The 24,708-nt window shown below is 43.8% G+C and overlaps 1 protein-coding gene across 1 annotated transcript in view; it reads left to right on the forward strand.

Annotated features, from left to right (window-relative positions):
* ABCC4 (ATP binding cassette subfamily C member 4) overlaps window positions 1-24,708 on the forward strand; it is a 188,448-nt gene that overhangs the window by 36,839 nt on the left and 126,901 nt on the right. Inside the window, 2 exon segments of the mRNA XM_018056447.1 lie at window positions 136-256; window positions 9,570-9,794. Coding sequence (XP_017911936.1) covers window positions 136-256; window positions 9,570-9,794 — 346 coding nt within the window.

Genomic DNA, 24,708 nt, shown 5'->3' on the forward strand with positions numbered 1-24,708 from the left:
CCTGTGAGCAACTTGCCCGCATCCGTGGAGCAGCCACAGAGCGCCCTGTGGTAAAGGCTTATCTTCCACTCTGCCACTCCCCTATTTGCCCTATGGTGGACACCTGTTCTTTATTGTGTTTGTTTCTCATCGCAGGTACTGGGATCGAGAGGTTTTGAAAGCTGAGAAAGATGCACGGGAGCCTTCTTTAACAAAAGCAATCATAAAGTGTTACTGGAAATCCTATGTAGTTTTGGGAATTTTTACATTAATTGAGGTAAAAGCTTTTACATACAGTGCATTGCTTTTCAGGGTATGTGGTTCAGTACTGAGATGAATGAGACCTGTGGGGAGAGAGGTCAGAGGATACAATGTGTTTATGAAACCTTGTCTGTGATGTAGCTCAGTGCTTGATATATCTTTAGAATAGACAGATGCTTAAACTACTGGACCTCCAGGAATTATTATCTTCCTTTTAACTGATTAAAACAGTGTTATGGAAGGATGACACTGAAAAGGAGAATTTTATGCCATGTTAGAGTGTTCTTGGTGTTCAGTATGAATGCTAAGAGTGGTCCTTGATCAAAAGAAGATCCTACAGCCTCAAAGAATGTGTACCCTGTGGCTTTGAGGAGGTAAACTTGGATCCGAGCCCAGAATGCATGCGTGTGCACTCAGTTGCTGAGTCATGTCTGACTCTTTGGGAAACTTCGGCCTAGTAGCCCGCCAGGCGCCTGTGTCCGTGGAATTCTCCAGGCAAGAGTACTAGAGTGAGTTGCCATTTCCTTCTCTGGGGATCTTCCTGACCCAGGAGTCGAACCCACATCTCTTGCATTACAGGCAGATTCTTTACCACTGAGCCACTTGGGAAGCCTTGAGCCTAAAAGACATTTTACAGGCGCTCAGCAAATGATTGTTAACTTGCCCAGGTCACATCTGATAAATGGTTTCCTAAGAAGGGATTGTCGCCTCTCCTCTTCCTGTGGAACAGAACCCAGGGCCCTGTATCTGGCAGGAGCTGCCAGAGCTTCCAAGAGCACCGTCTTCCCCAGGAGGGTGCCCCCTCCCTGTGGGCCCGGTCACCCAGGTCAGATCCCCACTGTGGGGAGGAGCTCCAGCTTCACCATGAATTCTGTGCACCTTCCATGCTCTTTTCTGTCCGTGACTGTGGGGCTGGTCTGCTGGTTGAAGGGGGATTCTGGTAGCCTGGCATTGGCAGAGGGTGGTGGAAGGGATGTGCAGGGCAAACCAGAGGAGAAAGCCATTAGGTCAGTGACTTCCGTGACCCTAAAGATCCTGGGTCAAGATCGCCCAGTGAGACAGTTCATCTGGGGACACAGTGCCGTCAGCCCCCTCTTCTGGCTGAGCCTGCTGGGGGTCTGCTGCAGACCCCCCTGAGTGGCTCATGCTCTCCGTGGTCCCTTGGCACTGCCTTAGGAACACGGGTAGCCTGTGAGTGTGTGAGGGCAGGAGGGGTGGAAGCATTTTAGGTGGAGAAGGTGTGAGTTGTCCTCAGTCCATCGTGTTGGGGTGAGGTGATGGGCAAGGTGGCAGGTGGGCAGCATGGCTCCTGTTTAAAGGGTGTGTTGTACTGAAGGGCACTGCGGGCAGTGGGCAATTGGATAGGTAAAGTCCACCCCACACAACTGGAGAGACAGAATCTGTCAGCTCCCAGGTGACGGGGTGGTCCTGGGAGGTGTAATTCTTGATGACCAAAGGTGGGTTGGCCTTTGCTACAAGTGAATGAGCTTGTGACTATTCTGATGATTTAAGTTCTAGACATCCATCCACGCTGTTATGAAACCATTCCAGATCGGCTCCTTGAGTTGGACCAGGGGAAAGGCGGTAGGTCATGGATAGTGGCTATGTTCCGACATTGATAATCTGCACAGAGGTGGAATCTTCTATATTGATTTTTTACTACATGTGCCAAGTTGCTTGCTGAAAGCTGACATCCTGGTGAATCTGGGAATGCATCTGTTCAGTGAGAGTGAGAACCCCAGGTCAGTTACCGGAGTGTGGAGCAGTTCTCCTGTTCTCTTGTCTGAATACACTTTCCCACATGGAGGGTGTGTCCTAGGCCCGAGGTCTTAGGGTGGGAACCAGCCAATCCCTGGGAGGGTAGCAGATTAATCAGGTGAAACTGGGCTTTCTCCCAGGAGGGAGGTTTCTTGATCTTGCTGTGTTGAGACCTTGGTGGTTTAAACATGAAACTAGACAGTGGCCTATATTCCCTTGGTGACTGTTCCTATATTCCTAGGTGATTGGCATACAGTGCTAACTCCAAATCTGTGTCCTTAGGACACTGGTAGAACTGGTAGAACCCTTAGTTCTGATGCATTGGAATTCAGGGACTTCAGGGCCATTGAAGCTCAACAAGTAAACCTTGAATTTTTGTTGTTGTTGTTGTTGCTGGCAGTCAAAAAAAGTTTGAAATCCAGCACAAACACTTCTCTTTAACCTTGACTTGCCTTTTGACACACTGCTGTTTTGGAGAAATTAGAAAAGATTTCTTATGACGAAGCTAGTAAGGATTTGATTTTAGAACTCATTTTCAGGTACTCTTTTGGGTTTTAAGTGATTAAAGCTACTGAGAAAAGTGCAATGAACATTAAACAATTGATTTTATGAATCAGCTTTCCATTTTTTGATCTATCTATGCTGCTTGCTGGTCTTTATTAGATACTGGAAGATCTAAACTCAGCCCAGGATTCTCTAAAATGCAAACATGTTTTTTGTGTGACCTGCAGCCCTCTTTTGGTTCATCTGGTGCACAGAGTGCTGCATGGATCATCCATGATTCCCACGCAGTGTGCTCTGATCAGCCACAACACAATCAGGGCCTTCCCTTGAACTACCGGCAGCAGCACCAGTGGGAAGAGGCAGAGTGATGCCAGTCCAGGGCGAGGCATTTAGGGTTAGGATTTCAAAACCATGAAAATTTCTCTCCTATAAGTATTAGGAGTGACTTTAGGGTTTGAGGAGCTCTTGCAGGCTGATGCTAATTAGAACAGAACAGAATAGCCAATGAGATACCAGCACGCCTGGCCTCTGTGTGTACCTTCTTGGGGACTGCGGGTGGGGAGGACGGGTCTCTGCCTGCCCAGGGCCCTCAGGGTGGAAAGGAGGAGCCTGAAACCTCTGCCTGGACCAGAGACACAGAGACCGTCTCCCCAGGTCATCAGGGCTTCGCTCTGAGAGGTGAAGTCTCCACTGCTGGTGTGTAAGTGGGGTGACCTCAGAGAGCCATAGTCAGTTCACGCAGTCCCTTCCCCTGAGAGGGGAGGAGTGGCAAGGGTTTCTCTTTCTGGGAACCTTAGAAATGGCCTGGCCTTGTCCTGGCACTTGGTCTTTGTTCAAGGCCATTTTTGCTGGTTGCCTCTGTGTTAGGTGGAAGCTGTAGGAACACGCACGTATTTGTGTACGTTTTCACTTTGGAGCTCAGCTGATGGGCAGGAAATAAACAGAATCCTCTGCGTCCCGCAGTGGGCTTTGTGCCTCAACTCAGGGTTGGTTCCCCAAGAGCTGAGTGATCTTTGCATTTATTTCCCAACCCTCCTTCCATGTGTCCCTCACTTCTGCTCCACCCAGGAGTCTGAGGAGTGGCTGCTGGTGGCAAAGAAACTGTGGGCCTGGAGTAACCCCTGAGGACCACACAGCAAAAGAGAGGAGGGAGGGGGCCTTGAGCAAAGCGAGACAGGAACCTGCAGAGCAGACCTGCTGTGTGTGCCCTGCAGGTTCTTAAGACTATCGTGAAAGTCGCACAGTCGTGTCTGACTCTGCAACCCCATGGACTATACAGTCCATGGAATTCTCCAGGCCAGAATACTGGAGTGGATAGCCTTTCCATTCTCCAGGGGATCTTCCCAACCCAGGGATCAAGCACAGGTGTCCCACACTGCAGGTGGATTCTTCACCAGCTGAGCCACAAGGAAAGCCCATTAATACTGGATTGGGTAGCCCATCCCTTCTCCAGCGGGTCTTCCCGACCCAGAAATTGAAACAGAGTCTCCTGCATTGCATGCCGATTCTTTACCAACTGAGCTATCAGGGAAGCCCCTCTTAAGAGCATAGCACTAGCCATTAGGTGTTAGTAATATCCACAGTGATGATCTTGAGGCACAAATGAGGGGAATGCTTTTCAATCGTTTTCATTTTTAAAAGCCTATGTTAAATTTTATTGTAACAATTAAATTTTTTTTCAATTTCAGAATGGTAGCCTTACAATATTATATTAGTTTCATGTATATAACACGGTGATTAAACATTTCTGTACGTTACAGAATGCTCACCCTATTAAGTCTAGTTACCCTCTATCACCATACAGAGCTATTCCAATATTATTGACTGTAGTTTCTATGCTGTACGTTACATTCTCTTGCCTTTTTTATTTTACACCTGTAAGATTGTACCATTTAATTTCCATCACCTATTCCACACATCCCCTCAATCTGTTTTCTGTTTGAAGTCAGGAAGTAGGTAACTCATTTTTACAAGACTGCATTTATAATGGATCAGATTTCAAAAATCTGGCTAGAACTGATATTTTTCATTACTGTCCATAAGAGTGAGCTTTTATGAATGCCTTTTTCTCAAGAGTTCTGGTTCTGGTATGATCACCTGTGAGCAGTGACGAGTTGTCCAAGCTCTTTGTGAAACCAGCCTCTGCTGTTAAGAATACAGTAGGTCCCTTCCTGGAAGTTTTGTACAGGAAAGTGATCGTAGCTTATATTTGTTTTGATGCTAGTTTCAGAGCGCTCTGAGCTGTTGTAACTTATTTAGTTGTCCCAGGATTCCCCCAAGGGAGGCAAGGCAGGTATTTCCATTGATGAGGACCTGGGGGTGCAGGAGGGCCCAAGAGGGGCCTGGGGCCATGTGACCCACAGGTGGCCGACCTGGTTTTTGAAGGACAGTGTTTTAATTCCTAGACCAGTATTCTCTGTGTTCTGTCCTGAGATTTCCTCTCCTTACACAGCCTCCACTGAAGAGTCACAGGTTTAGTTGCTAAGTCATGTTGTACTCTTGCAACCTCATGGACTGTGGCCCACTAGGCTCCTCTGTCCATGGGATTTCCCAGGCAAGACTGGAGGGGTTGCCATTTCCTTCTCCAGGGGATTGAACCCAGGTCTCCTGCATGGTAGGTGGATTCTTTACCGATTGAGCCACCAGATCACAGAGCCAAGACTTTTTTCTGACAACAGCTTTGTACTCCTCTTTCTGCTGCTTCCTGCAGTGTGGGGTTTTCTTTTTCCCTGAAGATTTTAAGGAACATTTCAAAAATAGAAGACTAGAACAAGGTAGCAGAATCCATTACCCTAGAATCTTTGTTTTTGGAGTAAAGACAATTTTGAGCTGCCTGTTTTTTGAGAAGTAGACACAGGAAGAAAATCTCCATTTGTAAGGGCTTCTTCTGCTCTGTACCTGAAAGAGAATGTTGGCCCTGAAACACAAAAGCTTTTTGTCAGTGGAGAATGGATTTGCATAATGAATCCAACTCTTTCTTGCTTTGTTTACTCTGGGTTGCCTATTAACCTCTCCTGAGCCCCCCCTCCTGCACCCCACCCTTTAGCTGGAATGTCAGGACTTGGGTTCATATTGGTTTTTCTTGGAAGTATGATAGATCTCATGGAATTCTAATTAAAACCCTTTGTGGTCCTTGTAAATCATTCACAACAGATCTGTCATCCCCCTAGGCTCAGCTGCCTTGACAGTGTAGGACAGGAGGATCGCAGATGTTTACTTGAGGTTAGTTTCTGCATCCAGAATCTTCCAGGGAGGGAGGACTTAAGTCTCCATCCCTAATTTGTTGTGAGTTTTGGAGGGCTTCCCTGAAAGCTCAGTTGGTAAAGAATCAGCCTGCAATGCAGGAGACCCCAGTTCGATTCCTGGGTTGGGAAGATCTGCTGGAGAAGGGATTGGCTACCCTCTCCAGTATTCTTGGGTTTCCCTTGTAACTCAGCTGGTAAAGAATCTACCTGCGTGAGGGAGACCTGGGATTGATCCCTAAGTTGGGAAAATCCCCTGGAGAAGGGAACGGCTGGTCCCACTCCAGTGTTCTGGCCTGAAGAATTCCATGGATTCTATAGTCCATGGGGCCGAAAAGGGGCAGACACGACTGAGCGACTTTCACTCACTCACTCAAACCAGTTTCTAGGGGCTGGGCTACAGGCCTCAGTGCTCTCAGCTCCTCTCGAGGGATGCACCCAGGACGAAGTCCACTGTGTAACAGAGGAGTGAAAACTGATAGACCGGAACAATTTCCCCGGATTCACTGCTTTCCCTCTTAGCTCTGGATCCATCTCAAGTCTAACATTGTCATCTCTTCTCCAGTTTCTAAAGATTAGCTGCCTGTTCATTTTCCCATAAGTTCACCCGCTTATTTCCTTCTCTGTTCGATGGTTTCTAGTTCCTGTGTTTTTTTTTTTTTTTTGGTCATGAATCAGAGATAACAGTTGGGCAAGAAATGTTTAAAGCAGCACATGTGGAATCATAGATGAGGAACTACCCACTGGGGAATTTCTAGCATCAAGCTGTGTAAGAAGTTCTCCTAAAAGCAAGAGATAGGGTCACATGGGAGGTGTTCTCCGGAGGCTGAATACCAAGGACTCCACCAAGCAGGTGTTGTGGTATTATATTGGGATCTTGTAAAAATCGCTTTTGGCTTTGCAGTTGTGAAGAATTCTTGTGAAGGAATAAAAACTATCTTCTCAGTTGGTTTGTGGAGTTGTAGTTTGGGTGTCAAATATGAAGGGATTATAGGAGTAATTTTGACCTTGTTCCTGTTTATCTGGAAACTTTTCATTTGGCTACTTTCAACTTTGATACTGAATGTTTTCTCAGTTGTTTTCTTTCTCACTCAGTTGAGGGTTAGGGTCAAGAACAGACAGAAGTGTGGACACTTTGAGTCATGGACCAGATATACTCCTTAATGAGACTGTTGGATCAACTGAGTTATTCAAGTGGTGGCCTCAGTGAAAAAAATCAAGGTGCTAAGGCAGTAGTGATCCTTATTTTACAAAAACTGATTTTTGCTGAATTTGTTACTTCTGTTGGTATTCTCTTTGGTGGGTTTTCAATGTTAGGCTCAAGTGGAGAGCTGAGTCACAGATGACAGTGATTCCAGAGATAATCGTAGGTTTTAGGAAAGTTTGGGAAGGCGGCTGTTACCACTGGGCTTCTGGTGCAGAGCTCCAGGTTTGTGGGCTGCAGCTGTGGACTGCTCTGGGTCATACCTGGCCTGGGCCTGTCTTTGTGCACAGTTTGACGTTCTTGCTTCTCTTTGTAAGCCTTCTTCAGACTTCTATCTCAGTAAACTCTATAAACAGTGTGTTTTGCAATATACGATGTGAGGGGCTTTTTAAATAAGCTCTTCATGCCCCTTGGGATGAATCATGGGGCTTGCTGGAAATGTAACGAGCCTTCGTGTTCTTGGGAAATCTTACTCTCATGATCATCTTACTCATAAATATTCAGCTAAACAGCATTCACCTTCTTTTCCCTACTAGATGAAACCTTCCATGACCTTGTGGAAGGCAAGGCAGTCAGTGAATGTGTGGGTTTGTGGGTGCGGAGCAAGACATGAGTGTTGGGCTTCCGTGTTGCATTCCTTTGAAAAACGGAGACAGCTTTCTGTGAATAATCTGATCAGGCATTAGTTGACTGAGCAGAAAATATGTGTTAGTTTTGTTTGCTGATTGAAGTGTTTGATTCTCCTTCCCTTCCTCCTGCATGTGGCTTCTTCGGCTTTGGACAGACAGACAGAGTTATCAAAAGCAAACCCATCAATTATTTACCCTGTCTGTATTATTAAGGAGGGATTGCTTGAAAGGAAAAACTGAATTCTGGAAAGATTTCCAAACTTTTGGCATTTTGTCCTTTGAGAATTCTGGAGGAAATGATGTCGAGGGCCAAGGTGTTTACTTTTGGCGACTTGGATTTCTTGAATGTTTGGATTTCCTTGGTGAGAGAGAAGGGGACCTTCAAGGGGCGACAAGGGGGCAGAAGTAGGTTGTGGGGTGGAGTGTCCGTTTGGCAGAGTGGGCAAGTGTTGCAGTTTTTTTGACGTTAGCTTTGGGAAAGAAAATTGTCTTCCCTACGCCATACTTAAGATATAAGTCCTAATGCTTCCCAACTCATTGGTTTAGAATTGTAGTTTTTGCCTTGGGGAAAAGAAGATTGGTAATATGTATTCTAAACCAGTACCTGTAGTGTTTGGCAGATGAAGAACCATGGGTGACATCATTTTTTTAGCTTGGTGTCTGCTGTATTTAATTTTTGGCTCCAAGGAATATCCCAGCTTCTGGGGTGGAGAGACAGTGATACAGTGTACCCCGGGGCTGGATCCTGGGAAGCTCCCAAGCCTGCTTTCTTCGAGAAACTCCAACAGAAGCTGGGCTCCATTCTCTTGATCCCTGTATGTGTAGAGTTCAGGGTCGGAAAGAGGGGATCTGTGTTTGTGCCAATGTCTCAGTTCACAAAGGCTCTTGATAAGTTGTTGTTGTTGTTGTTTTTTAATATTTATTTATTTGGCTTCTGCAGCAGGTCTCAGTTGTGGTATATAGGATCTTTAGTTGTTCAGACTGTTAGTTGTTACATGTGGGATCTTTTTCTTTGACCAGGGATTGAACCTGTGCCCCCTGCATTGGGAACATGTGGTCTTAGCCACTGGACCACCAGGATAGTCCCTCTTGATGAGTTTTTGATGTATTTGTGGGGAGGCTGACGATCTCCCTGTCATACTCAAGTGCCGTCGTCTTCAGCTTCCCCTCCATAAAGGCTCTTAAAGCTGACAGAGATGGCAAGAATGGTCATCCCTTGTGTGAATGACCTTGAACTTCTGTTGGGCTGGGGCACTGAGAATACAGGGGACCAGGAGCAGGCTGCCAAAAGAGCTTGTTCATATAGAAACAAATTTCTTATCTTTCTTATGCTCATCTGAAGCCAAGAGTCACTTTGTATTTTGCCAAATGTGTTCTAAAGCACTGGTTATAATATTTATTGAGCATCCACAATGTACTAACCACAGTGTACTTTATTGTATTTATCACATTTGTGCTTAGGTTAAAACTGTTGTCTGCTTGTCTTATAGAAGATAGTGGATCTGTGGATTTTTTCTTTAGGTTAACTAGGAATGTTGCATTTTGTCAAGATGGATTTTTAACAAGTAATAATAAAAGTAAAGCGTGTGTTAAGAAAACCTGGTTTGGGGCTTCCCAGGCGGTGCTAGTGGTGAAGAACCCGCCTGCCAATGCAGGAGACCTAAGAGACCTGGGTTCAATCCCTGGGTCGGGAAAATCCCCTGGAAAAGGGCATAGCAACCCATGTCCTGGAGAATCCCATGCACAGAGGAGCCTGGCGGGCTACAGTACATGGGGTTGCAAAGAGTCGGACATGGCTGAAGCAACTTAATACCCACGAATCCAATTAGCTTCAATCTTCCAACTAGATTTTATGATTTAAGGTTTGAGGGCTGAATAAAGTCTTTACTCTGTCGACTGAAGAAAAGAAAAAAAAACCAACAAACCAAAGCCTAAAAGAAAACCTGATTTGGCTTGTATGTCTAATGAAGATTTTTTAAAATTTGTTTTTAGGAAAGTACCAGAGTAGTTCAGCCCATAATTTTGGGGAAAATTATTGGTTATTTTGAAAACTACGATCCCTCTGATTCTGCTGCTTTGTACGAAGCCCATGGCTATGCCGGGGTGCTGAGCGCCTGCACGCTTGTCTTGGCCATTCTGCACCACTTGTATTTCTACCACGTCCAGTGTGCGGGGATGAGGCTGAGAGTAGCCATGTGCCACATGATTTACCGCAAGGTAAGTGTCACTCGGGACCAAAGTGTGTACCTCTCGTGAAGTACCAGAAGCATGTTGGAGAAGTTCTCTGTCAATTACAGATTTTTTAACTAGTGAAAATCGTGAGTCACTGTTGCACACATGTAACATATAACATTGCACATCAAGTATACTTCAGTAAAAAAGTAAGACACATTGTACCCAAGAAGAGCATTTTCTTTTAATGATTATGCTCATTTACACTATGCTACAGAAGTTTGCTCTTTGCGTCCAGCTGATATTGTTTAAGAAAACGTTAGGAAAACATAATGAAGAGATTTGTATTCAGATCAGGTCAGGACAGCTTTTGATAATGTTTATTCACAGGCTCTTCGATACTATTCAGTAAATTTATAAAGAAGTCTATAAGCATCAGAGATATGAAGTTGATTTTTAATGTTTTCATGCCGAAATCACATATTGGTATTAATGGAAATTTTGTTGTTCATGAAAACCTTTATTTACACAAAGTTGTATTTACTAGAAAGCTTCTGTAGTTGGATCTATAAAATTAAATCTAGGAGAAAAGAATGTATTTGAGAAAGGGAAGGCTTATTTTTTTCAAACATCGCATGTAGTCATTCATTATAATTATGTTTACTAAAATATAAATGGAATCCATGACACATATAGACACACTCATTGTGTTATATAGTTGTGATTGTTCATAACAGTAGTAAAGACAATAGATGTTTGTATAAAGCTTGAAATTTTTCATTGTTTTTAGTAATTTTGAAAAGAATTTGTTGGTTGCCATTCATTTTTTCATAATAGATTTCCTTTTTTTCTTTAGTAAGCATTATAGCAGTTTTAGTATGACCTGGTTTGATGTTTTTAGTGCTTTTGTGCTGAGAAATACCCATAAAATTACTCCATAGGTTACCCTGGTCTTTACTGTAAAGGGAGTGAGGATTTCAGGTGGATTTATAGAGAAATTGCCAGTGTCAGGAGCTGAAGTGCCCTTTATAAACTTGATCCTGGTATCTCTGCCCTGTTTACTTTTCTAAGAACTTTCATTTGACTGTATTATATACTTTGAAATTTACTGAGATAGCAGACACACACAAAAAGGACAACAACATTGTCAATGTGTTAAGTGGCTTTACTATAATAAATTTTGTATCAGAGTGTCACATTGTACACCTTAAATATATACAATTTGTATTATAAAACAATTAAAATTGTGATTGAAGTCTAAAGCCAAACAGTTTAAATTGAAATTATCACTTCTTTCATCTACTTGCTACAAATTTTAGACTTCTGCTTCCTGGGGGTACATTTGTTGGCAAAATGTGACTTATCTCCTTATTTTCCCTTGAGCGGAGTCTTGTTAATCTCAGGGCTGTGTCATCCCCCGGGGCCTGGCATCTCACTGTCTGTGTTTGGCTGTAGCATCTGAGCCAGTTTCCTCCTGGGTGATGTGGAAATGGCCGTGGTGCCCCTACACTCTGGTCAGGGCTCTTCCTTTTTGATCATCAATCACGTTCCTTGATATTCTATGATACCGTCTACTATTTAAGAGATAGACACTCTGATTCCCAAAATTTGGCTAGATGTTTGTCTTTCTAGATCATGCTTAGCTCCTGTAAATAAATAGGAAATTTCACCAGACCCACATTGTAAAAATCTTTTGTTAGGTCTAATGGTTCAGTGAAATAAAGGTCTCTCTTTGCTGCACAGGTGAGCCAGGGTCCACCTGTTTTCTTCCTCTTGGCACTGACATTTTGGAACATTGCCTTTGGGAAATCCGATCTGGCCCTGGCGCCTTTGCTTAGATGAATGTAAACATCTCCCAAAGCCATTAATTTGCTGGCTTGATTAGGCTAAGAGAATTGTCCCTTTACAAAGTCAGGGACTGTTGGGGTAAACCACAGACATAACCAGAAATTCCAGAAACGTGAGAAAGAACTGTTTCCTCCTGCACAGCCTTGCACCTAGGATCCCACTGGGGTGGAGAAATTCAACACTTCTTTGCAGGTTACCGGTGGACTGATTCCTTAGAGCAAAAGCTGGTGCTTCTGAACAGCTCTGAAAGGCCCCTTGGAACGATTGTGATTCATGCTCAGGCCCCACCTCCTGATCTCTGGTCCTGGAAAGAAATCAGCTTGGGTGTTATAAATTGTTGCTAAGTCACAGTTGTAACTTTGATCCTTTGGGATATATCCTATATATGGGTGACATATTTATTTACCTTTTGACTGCTTTGGTAAAATTACTTTTGATCATTGCTACAGTTTTTTTAAAAAAATTGTAGTAAAATATACACAACATCCAGTTTACCATTTTAACTTCTTTTTTAAAAATTAATATATTTATTTGGCTGCACCAGGTCTTAGTTGCAGCATGTGTGATCTAGTTTCCTAACCAGGGTTCATTGGGAGCGCATAGTTAATAGCTACTACACCACCAGGGAAGCCCCCATTTTGACATTAGGTTCATTCACGTTTTTGTTGCAGCCATCAATGCTATTCATCTTCAGAACTTCTTCAGCATCCCAGACTGAAACTCTGTACCCATTAAAACACTGACTCCCCAGCCCCTCACCACCATTCTACTGCTCTGAATTTAATGACTAGATGACTCAGGTGTCAGAATTCAATTCCTTTTAAAGGCTGAATAACATTCCATTACAGATCTATACAACATTCTATGCATCCTTTCATCTGTTATTGGACATTTTATTGGACATTTTGGCTGTTCCTACATTTTGGCTGTTGTGAATAATGCTGCTGTGAACGTGGGTGTACCAGTATTTGTTCAAGTCTGTGCTTTCAGTTCTTCTGAGTGCATCCCCAGAAAGTTGAATTGCTATATATACTATATGCTAATTTTATCTTTAGTATTTTAAGGAACTTCCAGACTCTATTCCATTGTGATGGCATTATTTTACATTCGCACTTGATCATTGATCTTTCTGTTTGACTTGAGGACTAAATGAAGTTTTTATGAACATGACATTTCATTTGGATTAGTGACTCCAGTTGGTGGTCTGTTGAAGCAGCTCAGGGTGTCTATTCAGATTCCTCAGATCTCTAGGGCATTTTTTTCCGAAGTTCTTAGCAAATACTGGGATTATGCAACATGGGTTGTGTTTTTTTGTGAAGTCAGCTAACTGGCATTAAGAACACAGATCTGTCAAAGGAATAGTGTTTTAAACCTTGTTGCATCTATCCATTCACTGAAACTACTAGTACTGTACCTTTAAAGGAATGATTGTAGCAAAAAGAGAAAGATGTAGTACATTGAAAGGTAGTACCTTAAAGTTGGTCATGTATGGATGTGAGAGTTGGACTGTGAAGAAGGCTGAGAACCGAAGAATTGATGCTTTTGAACTGTGGTGTTGGAGAAGACTCTTGAGAGTCCCTTGGACTGCAAAGAGATCCAACCAGTCCATTCTGAAGGAGATTAACCCTGGGATTTCTTTGGAAGGAATGATGTTAAAGCTGAAACTCCAGTATTTTGGCCACCTCATGTGAAGAGCTGACTCATTGAAAACGACTCTGATGCTGGGAGGGATTGGGGGCAGGAGGAGAAGGGGATGACAGAGGATGAGATGGCTGGATGGCATCACTGACTTGATGGATGTGAGTCTGAGTGAACTCCGGGAGTGGGTGATGGACAGGGAGGCCTGGCGTGCTGCGATTCATGGGGTCACAAAGAGTCGGACACGACTGAGCAACTGAATTGAATGGGGCTGGATGACATGATCTTAGTTTTCTTAGTGTTTAGTCTTAAACTGGCTCTTTCCCTCTCCTCCTTCACCTTCATGAAGAGGTTCTTTACTTCCTCTTCACTTTCTGCCATTACAGTGGTATCATCTGCATGGCTAAGGTTGTTGATGTTTCTCCCTCCTATCTTGATTCCAGCTTGTAACTCATCCAGCCAAGTGTTTCTCATGATGTGCTCAGCATATTGATTAAATGAATAGGGTTTAAACCTTATACTGTCTCATTTTAGAAAATCGCCAGGAGTCCCTGGTGATATTCCCAGCATGAGTCACTTATCACCTTTACAGTGAGACCATTGTCTTAATTCCTGTCTGTTTATGGTTGGAACACAGAAGGAGTACTCCCCCAGCTTCAAATCTCAAAGGGTAATAACTCCCCAAGCTTAGAGCGTGGGAGATGGATCTGGAATGGGGCAAGATGAAAACTTAAAGCAAGCTGAGCCTGCATTGAAGATAGTTGTCCAGCCCAAGTCAGTAGTGACAATGTGTCTTCCGTTTGCCAGTCCTGTCCTTGTCTTCTTGCCTCAATGCTATGGATGTCCAGACCTGGGACAGGCAGCATGACAGTGTCACTAATCAGGATGGTCTTATCCTATGGCACAGAGATTTTAAGAAGCATGCTTTCCCACAATGAGTCCTGATAATGGGATGGTTTGCTTCCAGTGCCAGGTAAAGCCAGAGCAGATAGTCAGGGAGGTCACTGAGTGTTCTCTGCTGCCTGTTACCCAGGGCAGATTTACCTGCAGAATCTGATCAGTTTACCAGAATTCTTAATGTGACTGATATCTCATCCTAATTCTCTTTAGTGTTTGTTACCCAAAGGGTGGTTTGCAGGAGAGATTCGTCATTCGTTGTTTCAGCTTCTAAGATGACTTGATTCCCTGCAAACATCCCAATTTCCCTTTATCGTTGGTTGTAGATCTGGAGGGCTTTCCTGCTGGCTCCATTGTAAAGAACCCACCTGCCAGTGCAGGACGGGTTCAGTTCCTGGGTAGGGAAGATTCCCTGAAGAAGAAATGACAACCCACTCCAGTATTCTTGCCTGGGAAATCCCATGGACAGAGAAGCCTGGCAGGCTGTAGTCCTAGGGGTACAGTCCGTGGGGGTACTTGACATAGCATTTGAAAAACAAAAGTATTCTTGAATATTCATATATTCTGTATTTGGAAATTTGCCTACTCCCTATCATTTATATGTCATTCTAAAAATCATTCTAAAATTTACTTATAATTCTAAAAATCATTTTAAAAATTGGGATACTTTGCTGGTCTTCTGCCCATGTTGATACAGTCCCTTAAATTTCTTGTCATCTGACGTGCATATTCCCAGTGGGGTGGAATGTATTTCTGCTTTCATACTGTGGAACAGATGGCGTCTTCGTGGTCTGCTTGGTGCCTTGCTTCTCATATTTTTGTTCTTTTCGGGGGAGTTTGCAGCTTAAGAGTGCTGAAGTGTTGTCTGGTGTTCCTAAGCAGAGGACTGTGATGTGTCCCACGGGGAAATATGTGTGTTGGTGAGCTTGGTTCAGGTAGTGTTCTGGTGCTGCTGGCTGTGTTTGTGTGAGGCCAGTGTTTGTGAATTACCAATGGCAATTAAATAAGGTGAAATAGAAAGATAACACAAAAGAAGGTCATCTAAGTGTGGAGCAGTTGATGAAGATGTTTTTACAAAAGGCTGGCAGAACCCTAGCCCTGTAGTTCCCTTAGGAACAATTAGTATTCACTTAGGTTCTTGTTGTTGTTTACTCTCTAAGTCCTGTCCAACTCTTTGTGACCCTGTGGACTGTAGCCCACCAGGCTCCTCTGTCTGTGTGATTTCCCAGGCAAGAATACTGCAGTGGGTTGTCATTTCTTTCTCCAGGGGCTCTTCCTGACCCACGGATCGAAATCTTCTGCATTGACAGGTGGATTCTTGACCGCTGATCCACCAACAAAGCCCTAATTCACCTTTGTAGTGACCATAGAGCATGACTGCTGATATTCATACGGTACAACTCAGGGAGGTTGTTTCTATACATGAGCATCCTGCTTAAAGAAATATTCGTACTTACCTTACATCCGTTTTCAGTTGTCATCTAAGCAGTGTAGTTCTAGTTTCAGAAGTTTGTAATTTGGGGGGACTTACATGCTCCTTGTATCCACACCATTTCTATTTCATGGTTTCAGGTAACCATCATCTGTCTCAGTGAAGGACTCTTTCTCTTTCCTTTAATCCTGTCTCTTAAGACCCTTTCCTTCTCCGGATCATTTCCCATCTCTTTTGCAGACATTTCTTCATTTCAGTTATGTTTTAAGATCAGTGATCAGGACAGCAGGCATCCTTTCTCCTGGAGCCTGAACTGGAAGGAAGTAGGTGCTCTTTCAGGGTGCTGGGAGTGGTCAAACTTACAAACTCCTCTGGATAAATGAAGCCTGACTTTAAAAACAATCTGTGTACCGAGTGTGCTAAGTATGAGAAGGGAAGGTTCACCCCCTGCAGCACCTCCCTCTTCATCCACCCTTCCTGTTTTCCTCTCTCTGAGTTTGCTCCTTGGATTGTGGAAAGAACATAATAGAAAGTTTTGTTGCTGAATCAGCCACGTGATATCGTGTTCATAGTTCCAGAACTTTTTGTCTTTTATTTCAAACAATTCTGTTTCAATATAGACACTATATTGCTTTAAATTTGGCCTGGACTTGGGGGCTTCCCTGGTGGCTCAGACAGTAAAGAATTTGCCTGTAATGCAGGAGACCTGGGTTTGATCCCTGGGTTGGGAAAATCCCCTGGAGAAAGGTATGGGAACTCACTCCAGTATTCTTGCTTGGAGAATTCCATGGACAGTGGAGCTTGGCAGCCTACAGTCCATGGGGTCACCAAGAGTTGTACTCGACTGAATGACTAATGTTTATTTTACATGTGGAATGACAGATATTCAACTGATTTGGATTATGAAACAGCGATTTCTTATGGTCAATCTAATGTCTTTTTTACGAGTTTGCAGTTATATTTCTAAGAGACCAGGATGTTGAGTATTGTTCAAGTGAGACAGTGTGGTATTTATGAAAATACAATGACTCTCTTATAGCATCTCATACCTTGTTTGGATTTTATCTTCTAATGGTATTTTCTAACTTCCAGACAAAATTAGAATATGCTAGTAATGTTTCTTGCACTGTTTAGCAGTTTTTAAAAATATTTTCCCCCTTTATTTCTGATATAAAATCGCATTTTGTGAAGAGTTAATCTCATCAAGGAGCCTTTGGGTAAAGATTTACTTTTCTGGTGGCAGGAGATTGAGCAAAGCAGGTTAACGAAGGAGAGGCTGTTTGGTTTAAACCGCTTTGTTCAAAGGATGTTTCTGTTGCTTGAGAATAAAGGGTGTCAATTGTATACTGCCTACCATCTGGTAACTACCTGCTATGTGGGGTGCAGTGCAAACTGGAAGGGAAGACTTAGCTCCATGGTTCCCAAACTGCTGCACTAAGATTCATGATAATTTAAAAACACTGATACCCGAGCCCTCTCTGCAGAAATCCATTTTAATGGCTTGGGGAGGTGGGTGGATTTTATTTATTTCTGGCCACATGAACTGTGGGATCTTAGTTAATCATGGAGTCTTAACCACTGGGATAGCGGTGTTTTGTTTTGTTTTTGGCATGGGGGAGTTTTAAAAGGTACCAGGTGATAGTGATAGGCCTCAAATGCATTTTTAGCTTAGTTTCTTTCTTGTATCTTATAACCAAGATCTTCTAATACATTGCAGTAGCATGTGCATTAGATGTTTAACATTTCTCGGTGCAGATGCCCTTTTGAAATTGCAGCTATAAACCTGAAGGATGGTGGCCATTTTGTAGTTATCTCGTGGCTCAGATTCTAAGCTGGGAATCTCCCGTGCACTGAGTGATGAGGTTCTTGAATCAGGTGCACAAGTACTTGCTAGACGACAGTGTGGCAGGTCAGATAGGAGAGAGACTGGGAGCGTAGACTCTGAGTGCAGTCAGACCCGAGATCCAGTCTTGATTTCGCTGTCTGCTGAACTGTGAGTGCGTGGAATCCACTTCTCAGAGCCTCAGTGTCCTGAGTTTAAACACTGAAGGAGAGAACATATGCTTCATGAGGTTTTTGTGAGCACTGATTTTGCAGAGGACCTGTTAACAGAGTCATGTATTCAGTATAGGAGGGTGGAGGGTCATACACACAACAAGTTTGAGTGCTTTTCTTTGAACCACAGTTTTCCTCTTTGTAGACATTAGCCTGAGGCTAACTGCTCTGAGCCTACATTTTCTCATTTGTAATAGTACCCAACTCTTATGGTTGTAGAGAGGATTAAATGAGCCAGTCTTTGTAAAGCATTTAACGTAGTGCTTGGCATTTAGCTAGTGTTCACACATTCCTGTCATCTTGATTACTGGCAGTCAGTCCCAGAAGGCTAGAATACCTACAATTAGATGAAATAGAAATATGGGTGTTAAGTGGTAGACAAGTGTACAGACTTAATGATTTAGGAGAGGACCCCTTCAATGGGTGGAGCGATGTGCGCATGTCTGTTATTCTGTGTCAGTGTGTATGCCTGCAGGGGGCCAGTCCATGCATGGAGCAGTATTTCAGTAGAAAGCCAAAATGATTCATTCAGGGAATTGTAGAAGCACAGTTGGCATAGCAGGAGGCTCCAACATACATCTAGAAAGGAACAGTGGGACCAGAGTCTTGATCATGAGCTGAAGGCTGTTGGAGTTACTGAGCTGGTAAAGGGGAACCCTTGGAAATTTTGATTAAGGTAGTAAATGATCAGAGTAGTGATTTAGGAAAATACAATGGAAGGCTGTTGTGTGTGGGTACATGTGAAGTTGTGAGTCAGCTGAAAAAATGATTGGAAAGGACATCACATCTGGCTATTCATTCCTTCATTTCATTCTTACTATTTTGCCCATGGAGTGAAGAGTTTAGTGAGAGTGGTGGGTCATTGAAAGAAAAGAATAATGTCTTATTTCACCTCATGTGAATTGATGTAGTACAGTACATGTTAGACAAAATAGCAACATGAATTAGTTGTGGACCTTTTAATGCATTACAGTATTCATCAGAGATGGAGAAAAGGAAGGATTCAGCTCGCAGGGGTTTATTATAGAAGGGGAGAAAAGTGTTGGTTAGGAAATCCTAGTTCTGATAGGAATCCACAAAGGCAGTCTGCCCTGAAACTTCGGCTGTTTCGTAAGCATTGCTGGTTTGCTCACCATTACTCCAAAATTTGGGAGGAAATACCCCAAATACCACCATCCTGTAATGGCAGGCATCATTTTTGTAGATTCTTTTCCAGTCTTTATCCAGCAACACATAGTAATGGACTCACTGTGTTTGTTAGTCCTAGGGTGAAAGATGTTTGTGTTCATGGCCTTACATGGAATGTCTTTTTGATCCATGTGTTTTTCTTGGCTGCGTATGCCACAGGTACCTTCAGACGGCATTTATTTTGTTGCAGTTGTTTGGGAGACCGAGTTTGGTAGCGCACTGTTCCACTTGAGCTGTGCCCGTCCCATAGTGGCAATATGTGTACCCCTGAGGTGGGCTGTGTGTAATAGGTTTTTACTAGGTACCCAGTCTGGAAAGCTAATTGCTAATCCCTGCTTTCTTTCAAAAATTCCTCAGCAACAACAAAATTCCTATACCCTTCCATCAAAAGTTAATGTAACTAAACGCCTAAGTTTGGGGTATGTGCTGTGCTGCGTGTACTCAGCTGTGTCTGATGGTTGGCAACCCTGTGGGCTGTAGCTGGCCCGGCTCCTCTGTCCATGGGATTCTCCAGACAAGAATACTGGAGTGGGTGCCATTTCCTATTCCAGGTGGGGAGCTTCTCTACACAGGGATCAAACCCAGGCCTCCTGCATCTCCCTTCATTGTAGGCAGATTCTTCACTATCTGAACCATCAGGGAAGCCCTCTTAGGCTTTGAAAGTCAAAGTCAAAGTTGCTCAGTCATGTACAGTCCATGGAATTCTCCAGGCTAGAATACTAGATGGGTAGTCTTTCCTTTCTCCAGGGGATCTTCCCAACCCAGGGAACTCAGGTCTTCCGCAGATTCTTTACCACCTGAGCCACTAGGGAAGCCCAGGAATACTGGAGTGGCTAGCCTATCCCTTCTCCAGCAGATCTTCCCGACCCAGGAATTGAACTGGGGTCTTCTGCATTGCAGGTAGATTCTTTACCAACTGAGCTATTGTCTTTCCCAAGACGAGACTAGAGTATCTCTGTTTTAAGAGGTGGGTTTCTAAATCTCAGGCTTCCCTGGTGGCTCAGACGGTAAAGAGTTTGCCTGCAGTGTGGGAGACCCAAGTTTGATCCCTTGGATGGGAAGATTCCCCTGGAGAAGGAAATGGCAACCCACTCCAGTATCCTTGCCTGGAAAATTCCATGGAAGAAGGAGCCTGGCAGTCTACAGTCAGACACAACTGAAGAGACTTAGCAATGCACCTCCCACTTGGACATCCCTCCCACCTCCCTCCCTATCCCATCCCTTTATCTTTGAGTTCCCCCAAGTCACAAAGCAAATTCCTATTTGTTACCTTTACATACGGTAATGTAAGTTTCCCTGCTACACTTCCATATAGCCCGCCTACTCCTTCTCCCTGCAGCCTGCATCTTATGGTGTATGGGCTCTTAGTTCCCTGACCAGGGATTGAACCCAGGCCCCCTGCATTGGGAGCATGGAGTCTTAGCCGCTGGACCAGGGAAGTCCCTCCCTTAGCATTTTTTTAAAGAAGGGGCCTGGAAATCTGTATTTGTTTAATCTGTGCCCCAGGGATTCTTAATCATGGAGAAAGTTTAGGAAACTGTACTGGAGAATGGTGAAGGGACCAGCAGACCAGGTCGGAGATGTGGTGTCTCCCTGGAAAGGGAACAAACAGCATGTATATTCTTTCTCCTTTCCCTCGGGTTTGTGCTGCAATCATGACTCATACCTGTTTTTAAACATTCTAATCTTTTTGTCTACCTGTGTTTCATGTCTCCTTCATTCTTCAAAATATTTCACTGCGTTTGCAGTTTTTGATTGGTGGTTATTTTCATTTTGGTCTTCAAAGGTCATTGTTCTTTAAATTGTTTCAAACAGTCAAAACATAAAATTGACTAGGTTTGCCGTTTTCAAGTCTACAATTGAGTCAGTGGTGTTAAGTCCATTCATGCTGTTGTGCAGGCATCACCACCAAGCATCATCAGGTCTTTGCCTCGTGAGTGGCAGCTTTCCATTTTACTTTCTATCTGAGTGTATACGTCTGTTCGAGGAACCTCACATATGTAGAATCGTCCTTGGATGGGTGGCTTATCACTTTGTCCTCAAAGCTAGATTAGCTTTTTTTGAAAGGGTAGAGGACATACATGTACTCAGTATTCATTGGAAACAATTTACTGTTCATCCCAGCCCTCAGCTGTGGTGATGACTTTGAGTTAGTTATGGAGGAAAAGGAAGGCATTTCAGAGAGACTGGCATCCTCTCCGGGTGCCTTTCGGAGCAATCAGCTCTGCCTTGGTTCTGTTTTGAAGCCTTGATCCCCTGCTTACTCCTCCCTCTGGGACTCATTAGCTGAACTAACCAGGCCGTTTTCTTTGCTTGTGACCTCTGGGAATTTACAGCTCTGGATACCATCTGGTATTTTATATGCTCCACTCCAGTGAGTGGGAGAAGGTGAGTTTTAGGGACATGGAACTGGGTAAAGAGTGTGTAAAGATGGCTTTCTGGGAGCACCTTGTGCTCTTGGCTCTGTGCATTTTTATCCTAATTCTTTCATCTGCATCGGTAAGAGAAGTTGAGGCATCGCTGCTCTCAGTATGTTTGGTTGTAAAACTGTATATTGAAAACATTATGTAGGGAGCATCTCCTACTTTTGTCATTTTGTTTTTCTTTTCTGCTGCACAGATTTCATCTTCTGACAGCTTCCAAGGGAAGGGTAATGCAACTAGTTCTGTGACATTATAAAAGTGAGCACCATTGATTACTTGAGGTTTATTGCTTTTCCTCAATCAAATTCAACACTTTGCTACGTAGAAAACATTAGGAAAAAGGAAAAACCCTTATAAAATACTACGATTTTGACAAATTCTCAGTGAAATGATTTACTCTCAGTGAGCTTAGAGTGGGTATGTTGTTTTCCCCTTCTATTCTTTTGATCTGGAAGGACACATACTAACAACAAAATAATCGGAAAAATGGTTCTCAGTTTAGTTGCTGTAAAAGACAGTATATGGCCCCACGTATAAATTCTTACTACTGAACATTCCATTTGAGAAGATAGATTATTAATTTTTAGGTGTAGGGAAACATGATTCATTAAAGGAAAATGTTGATAGACATCTCCCCTTCCTCCCTTTGGGGTCATGGTTGATTTGTATTCTCATTAAGACTGTCTTCGCTTGCTGAGCCCTAAATGTATATTTATGCATGTTCTTGGATCTCCTCTCTCTTCATTGTGGAGTTTTCCACCCTTTCTGTGGTTTTCCTCTTTTCTGTTGCCCTAGCTCACCTTGATCCCGACCAGGGTTCTTGGTCTTCCCCAAGGAAAGAGAAATTGCCTAGAGGCCCCAAAAGAAATTCAGGAAAGGTTGTACTGGGGCTCCTGCACTGGTTGTAGGAGGTAAAACAGGTTCTCTTGTTCCCTCCCCAAGTGAGGAGGGCAAGTTCATTCCTTATATGGGATGAGGGTTGTGGTGGGTCAGGGATCAGGCTGGAGGGGTAGTTTCATTCAGTTCAGTTCAGTCGCTCAGTCGTGTCTGACTTTTTGCGACCCCATGAATCGCAGCACGCCAGGCCTCCCTGTCCATCACCAACTCCCAGAGTTCACTCAGACTCAAGTCCATCGAGTCCGTGATGCCATCCAGCCATCTTATCCTCTGTCGTCCCCTTCTCCTCCTGCCCCCAATACCTCCCAGCATCAGTCTTCTCCAATGAGTCAACTCATTGCATGAGGTGGCCAGAGTCCTGGAGTTTCAGCTTTAGCATCATTCCTTCCAAAGAAATCCCAGGGCTGATCTCCTTCAGAATGGACTGGTTGGATCTTCTTGCAGTCCAAGGGACTCTCAAGAGTCTTTTCCAACACCACAGTTCAAAAGCATCAATTCTTCGGCACTCAGCTTTCTTCACAGTCCAAGCATCCATACAGTCTAGCATCCATACATGACCACTGGAAACCCCTTAGGTGGTTTGCAAATCCCTTTGTGGTATTGAGTGCGGGGGAGGGGCGCATTGTTTTTGCCACACCTTTGGTTTAGGTCCCAGCTCTTTAGAAATGGCAGTTGGTTCTTTTTGTCTTTTTTGTATCTTTTGGTCCAGAATTTGCCCCAACTGCATATGAGCACAGTTGTTTTTAGTCCCATATAGTTTCTTTGTATTTTGTAGCTCTAGGAGGGGTGTGTCCAGGTGTGAGCTTTGCCCGATTGCCATAAAAGTTCCCTGATCCCAGGCAGGGGGCAGGGGAGTTCCCAGGGTATCATCTCAGTGACTCAAAGCCCTTTGAGAGGATGAGGTCTGAGAATATGCAGAAACTCCTCCTGAGGGGTTCAGATCCTTAGCCTGACCTCAGGGTGGTATCAGTGGCTTCCACCCACCAGTGGCACTTTACTTTAAGTGTTAGTTGCCCAGTTGTGTCTGACTCTTTGCAACCCCATGGACTGTAGCCCTCCAGGCTCCTCTGTCCCTGGGATTTTCCAGGCAGGAATACTGGAGTGAGTTGCCATTCCCTTCTACCAGGGGATCTTCCCAGCTCTGGGATGGAATTGCAGGATTACTTTTTGAGCCACCGGGAGAGCCTGGGTTGCTTGGAGTCCACATTTTGGTTCTCATGCTCAGAGGCTCACTTGTCAGCTCTGTATACGTGGCGTTCTGGTGCCTCCAGGAGGTGCTGTGGATTTCGACGAAAGCTAAAGGTACTTGCAGGAGCTAATTGCCACATCCTTCAAAGCTTGTAGAGAGCTGAGTAGGTTGTGCTGGTTTGCATGCCAGCCATGGAAAATCAGGCCAGTAACAAGAAAAAGGCAGTGGAGTTGTCAGATCAGAGAACAGCAGGTGGTTGATCTTGTATTGACTTTGTTTTTTATGTCCTGCAGTGAGTTTTTTTCTTTATCTACACAACCATAGAGGCAATGTGATTAGTTTTATGGCAGTCTCATTAGTTTAATAGTCACCCATTATGGTCATGCTGGTGGAAGATATTAGGCAGTTTCTGCGTCCTCCCCTCAAAAGCAGAGATGAATGGCTTTAGATTATGCAGTCATGAAAGCAGGTATGACAGCAACGCTAGGCAACACTCTGGGAAAAATACAGCAGTATTCTGTTTCAGGTGAGCTAAATACACGCTCAACCTAGTTACCTGTTGGAATAATTCCCATTATCTGACATGCTCAATTCTAGGGGGCAGGGCCATGAACCAGGAAATAAGCCAAATGCAAAATAAGTGACCAGAGTCTGAGTCTGCTTTCTATTCTGAGTCCTTTAGGTTCTTGCTGGGGTCTGCTACTCTGATTCACTTATGATATTATGATGCCAGAACCTAGTTTAGCAATAGCAGTAGGTAATGGTGAGCTAGTCAGTTGAAGGGATAACCTGATGGCAGGGGAAAAGATATAATGTAAGAAAAACCCAAAAAGCCTGGCCATTTGGAGCATTCCGTGGGACAGAAGCGCTTCTATGCACTGAGGGTCATTGGCACTGGAAAAAAGTCTTGCTGGTGATGAGGAGAGTGCAGCATTAAAATGGTGAACTGAGTTCTCATCTTTGGTTTTAAAGGCCAACTGCAGCAGAGTTTGGGGGAAGATGCTGTTCAAATGAACATTGGATTCTTAAAGGGTTAGTAGTTTTCACTAGTCTGGAAAACTCAATTCATGTGCAAAGAACATTCTTTTCCCCTCTGCTCTTTGATGGTGATATTTGTGTGTCCATATATGGGTTATGGAGTTTCACATCTGATTCAAAATAGTTGAGAAAGGAGACGTTTATTTTTCAAATGGAATGACTAATAGTTCTTAAACTATTTTTTTTAAAAGTCGAACAAAATTTATGTTTTGGCCTGGATTATCAGTTCAGTTCAGTCACTCAGTCGTGTCCGACTCTTTGTGACTCCATGAACGTCAGCACACCAGGCCTCCCTGTCCATCACCAACTGTCGGAGTCCCCCCAAACCCATGTCTATTGAGTCGGTGATGCCAT

The sequence above is a fragment of the Capra hircus genome, chromosome 12, assembly GCF_001704415.2.
Source record: "Capra hircus breed San Clemente chromosome 12, ASM170441v1, whole genome shotgun sequence".
NCBI lineage: Eukaryota > Metazoa > Chordata > Mammalia > Artiodactyla > Bovidae > Capra > Capra hircus.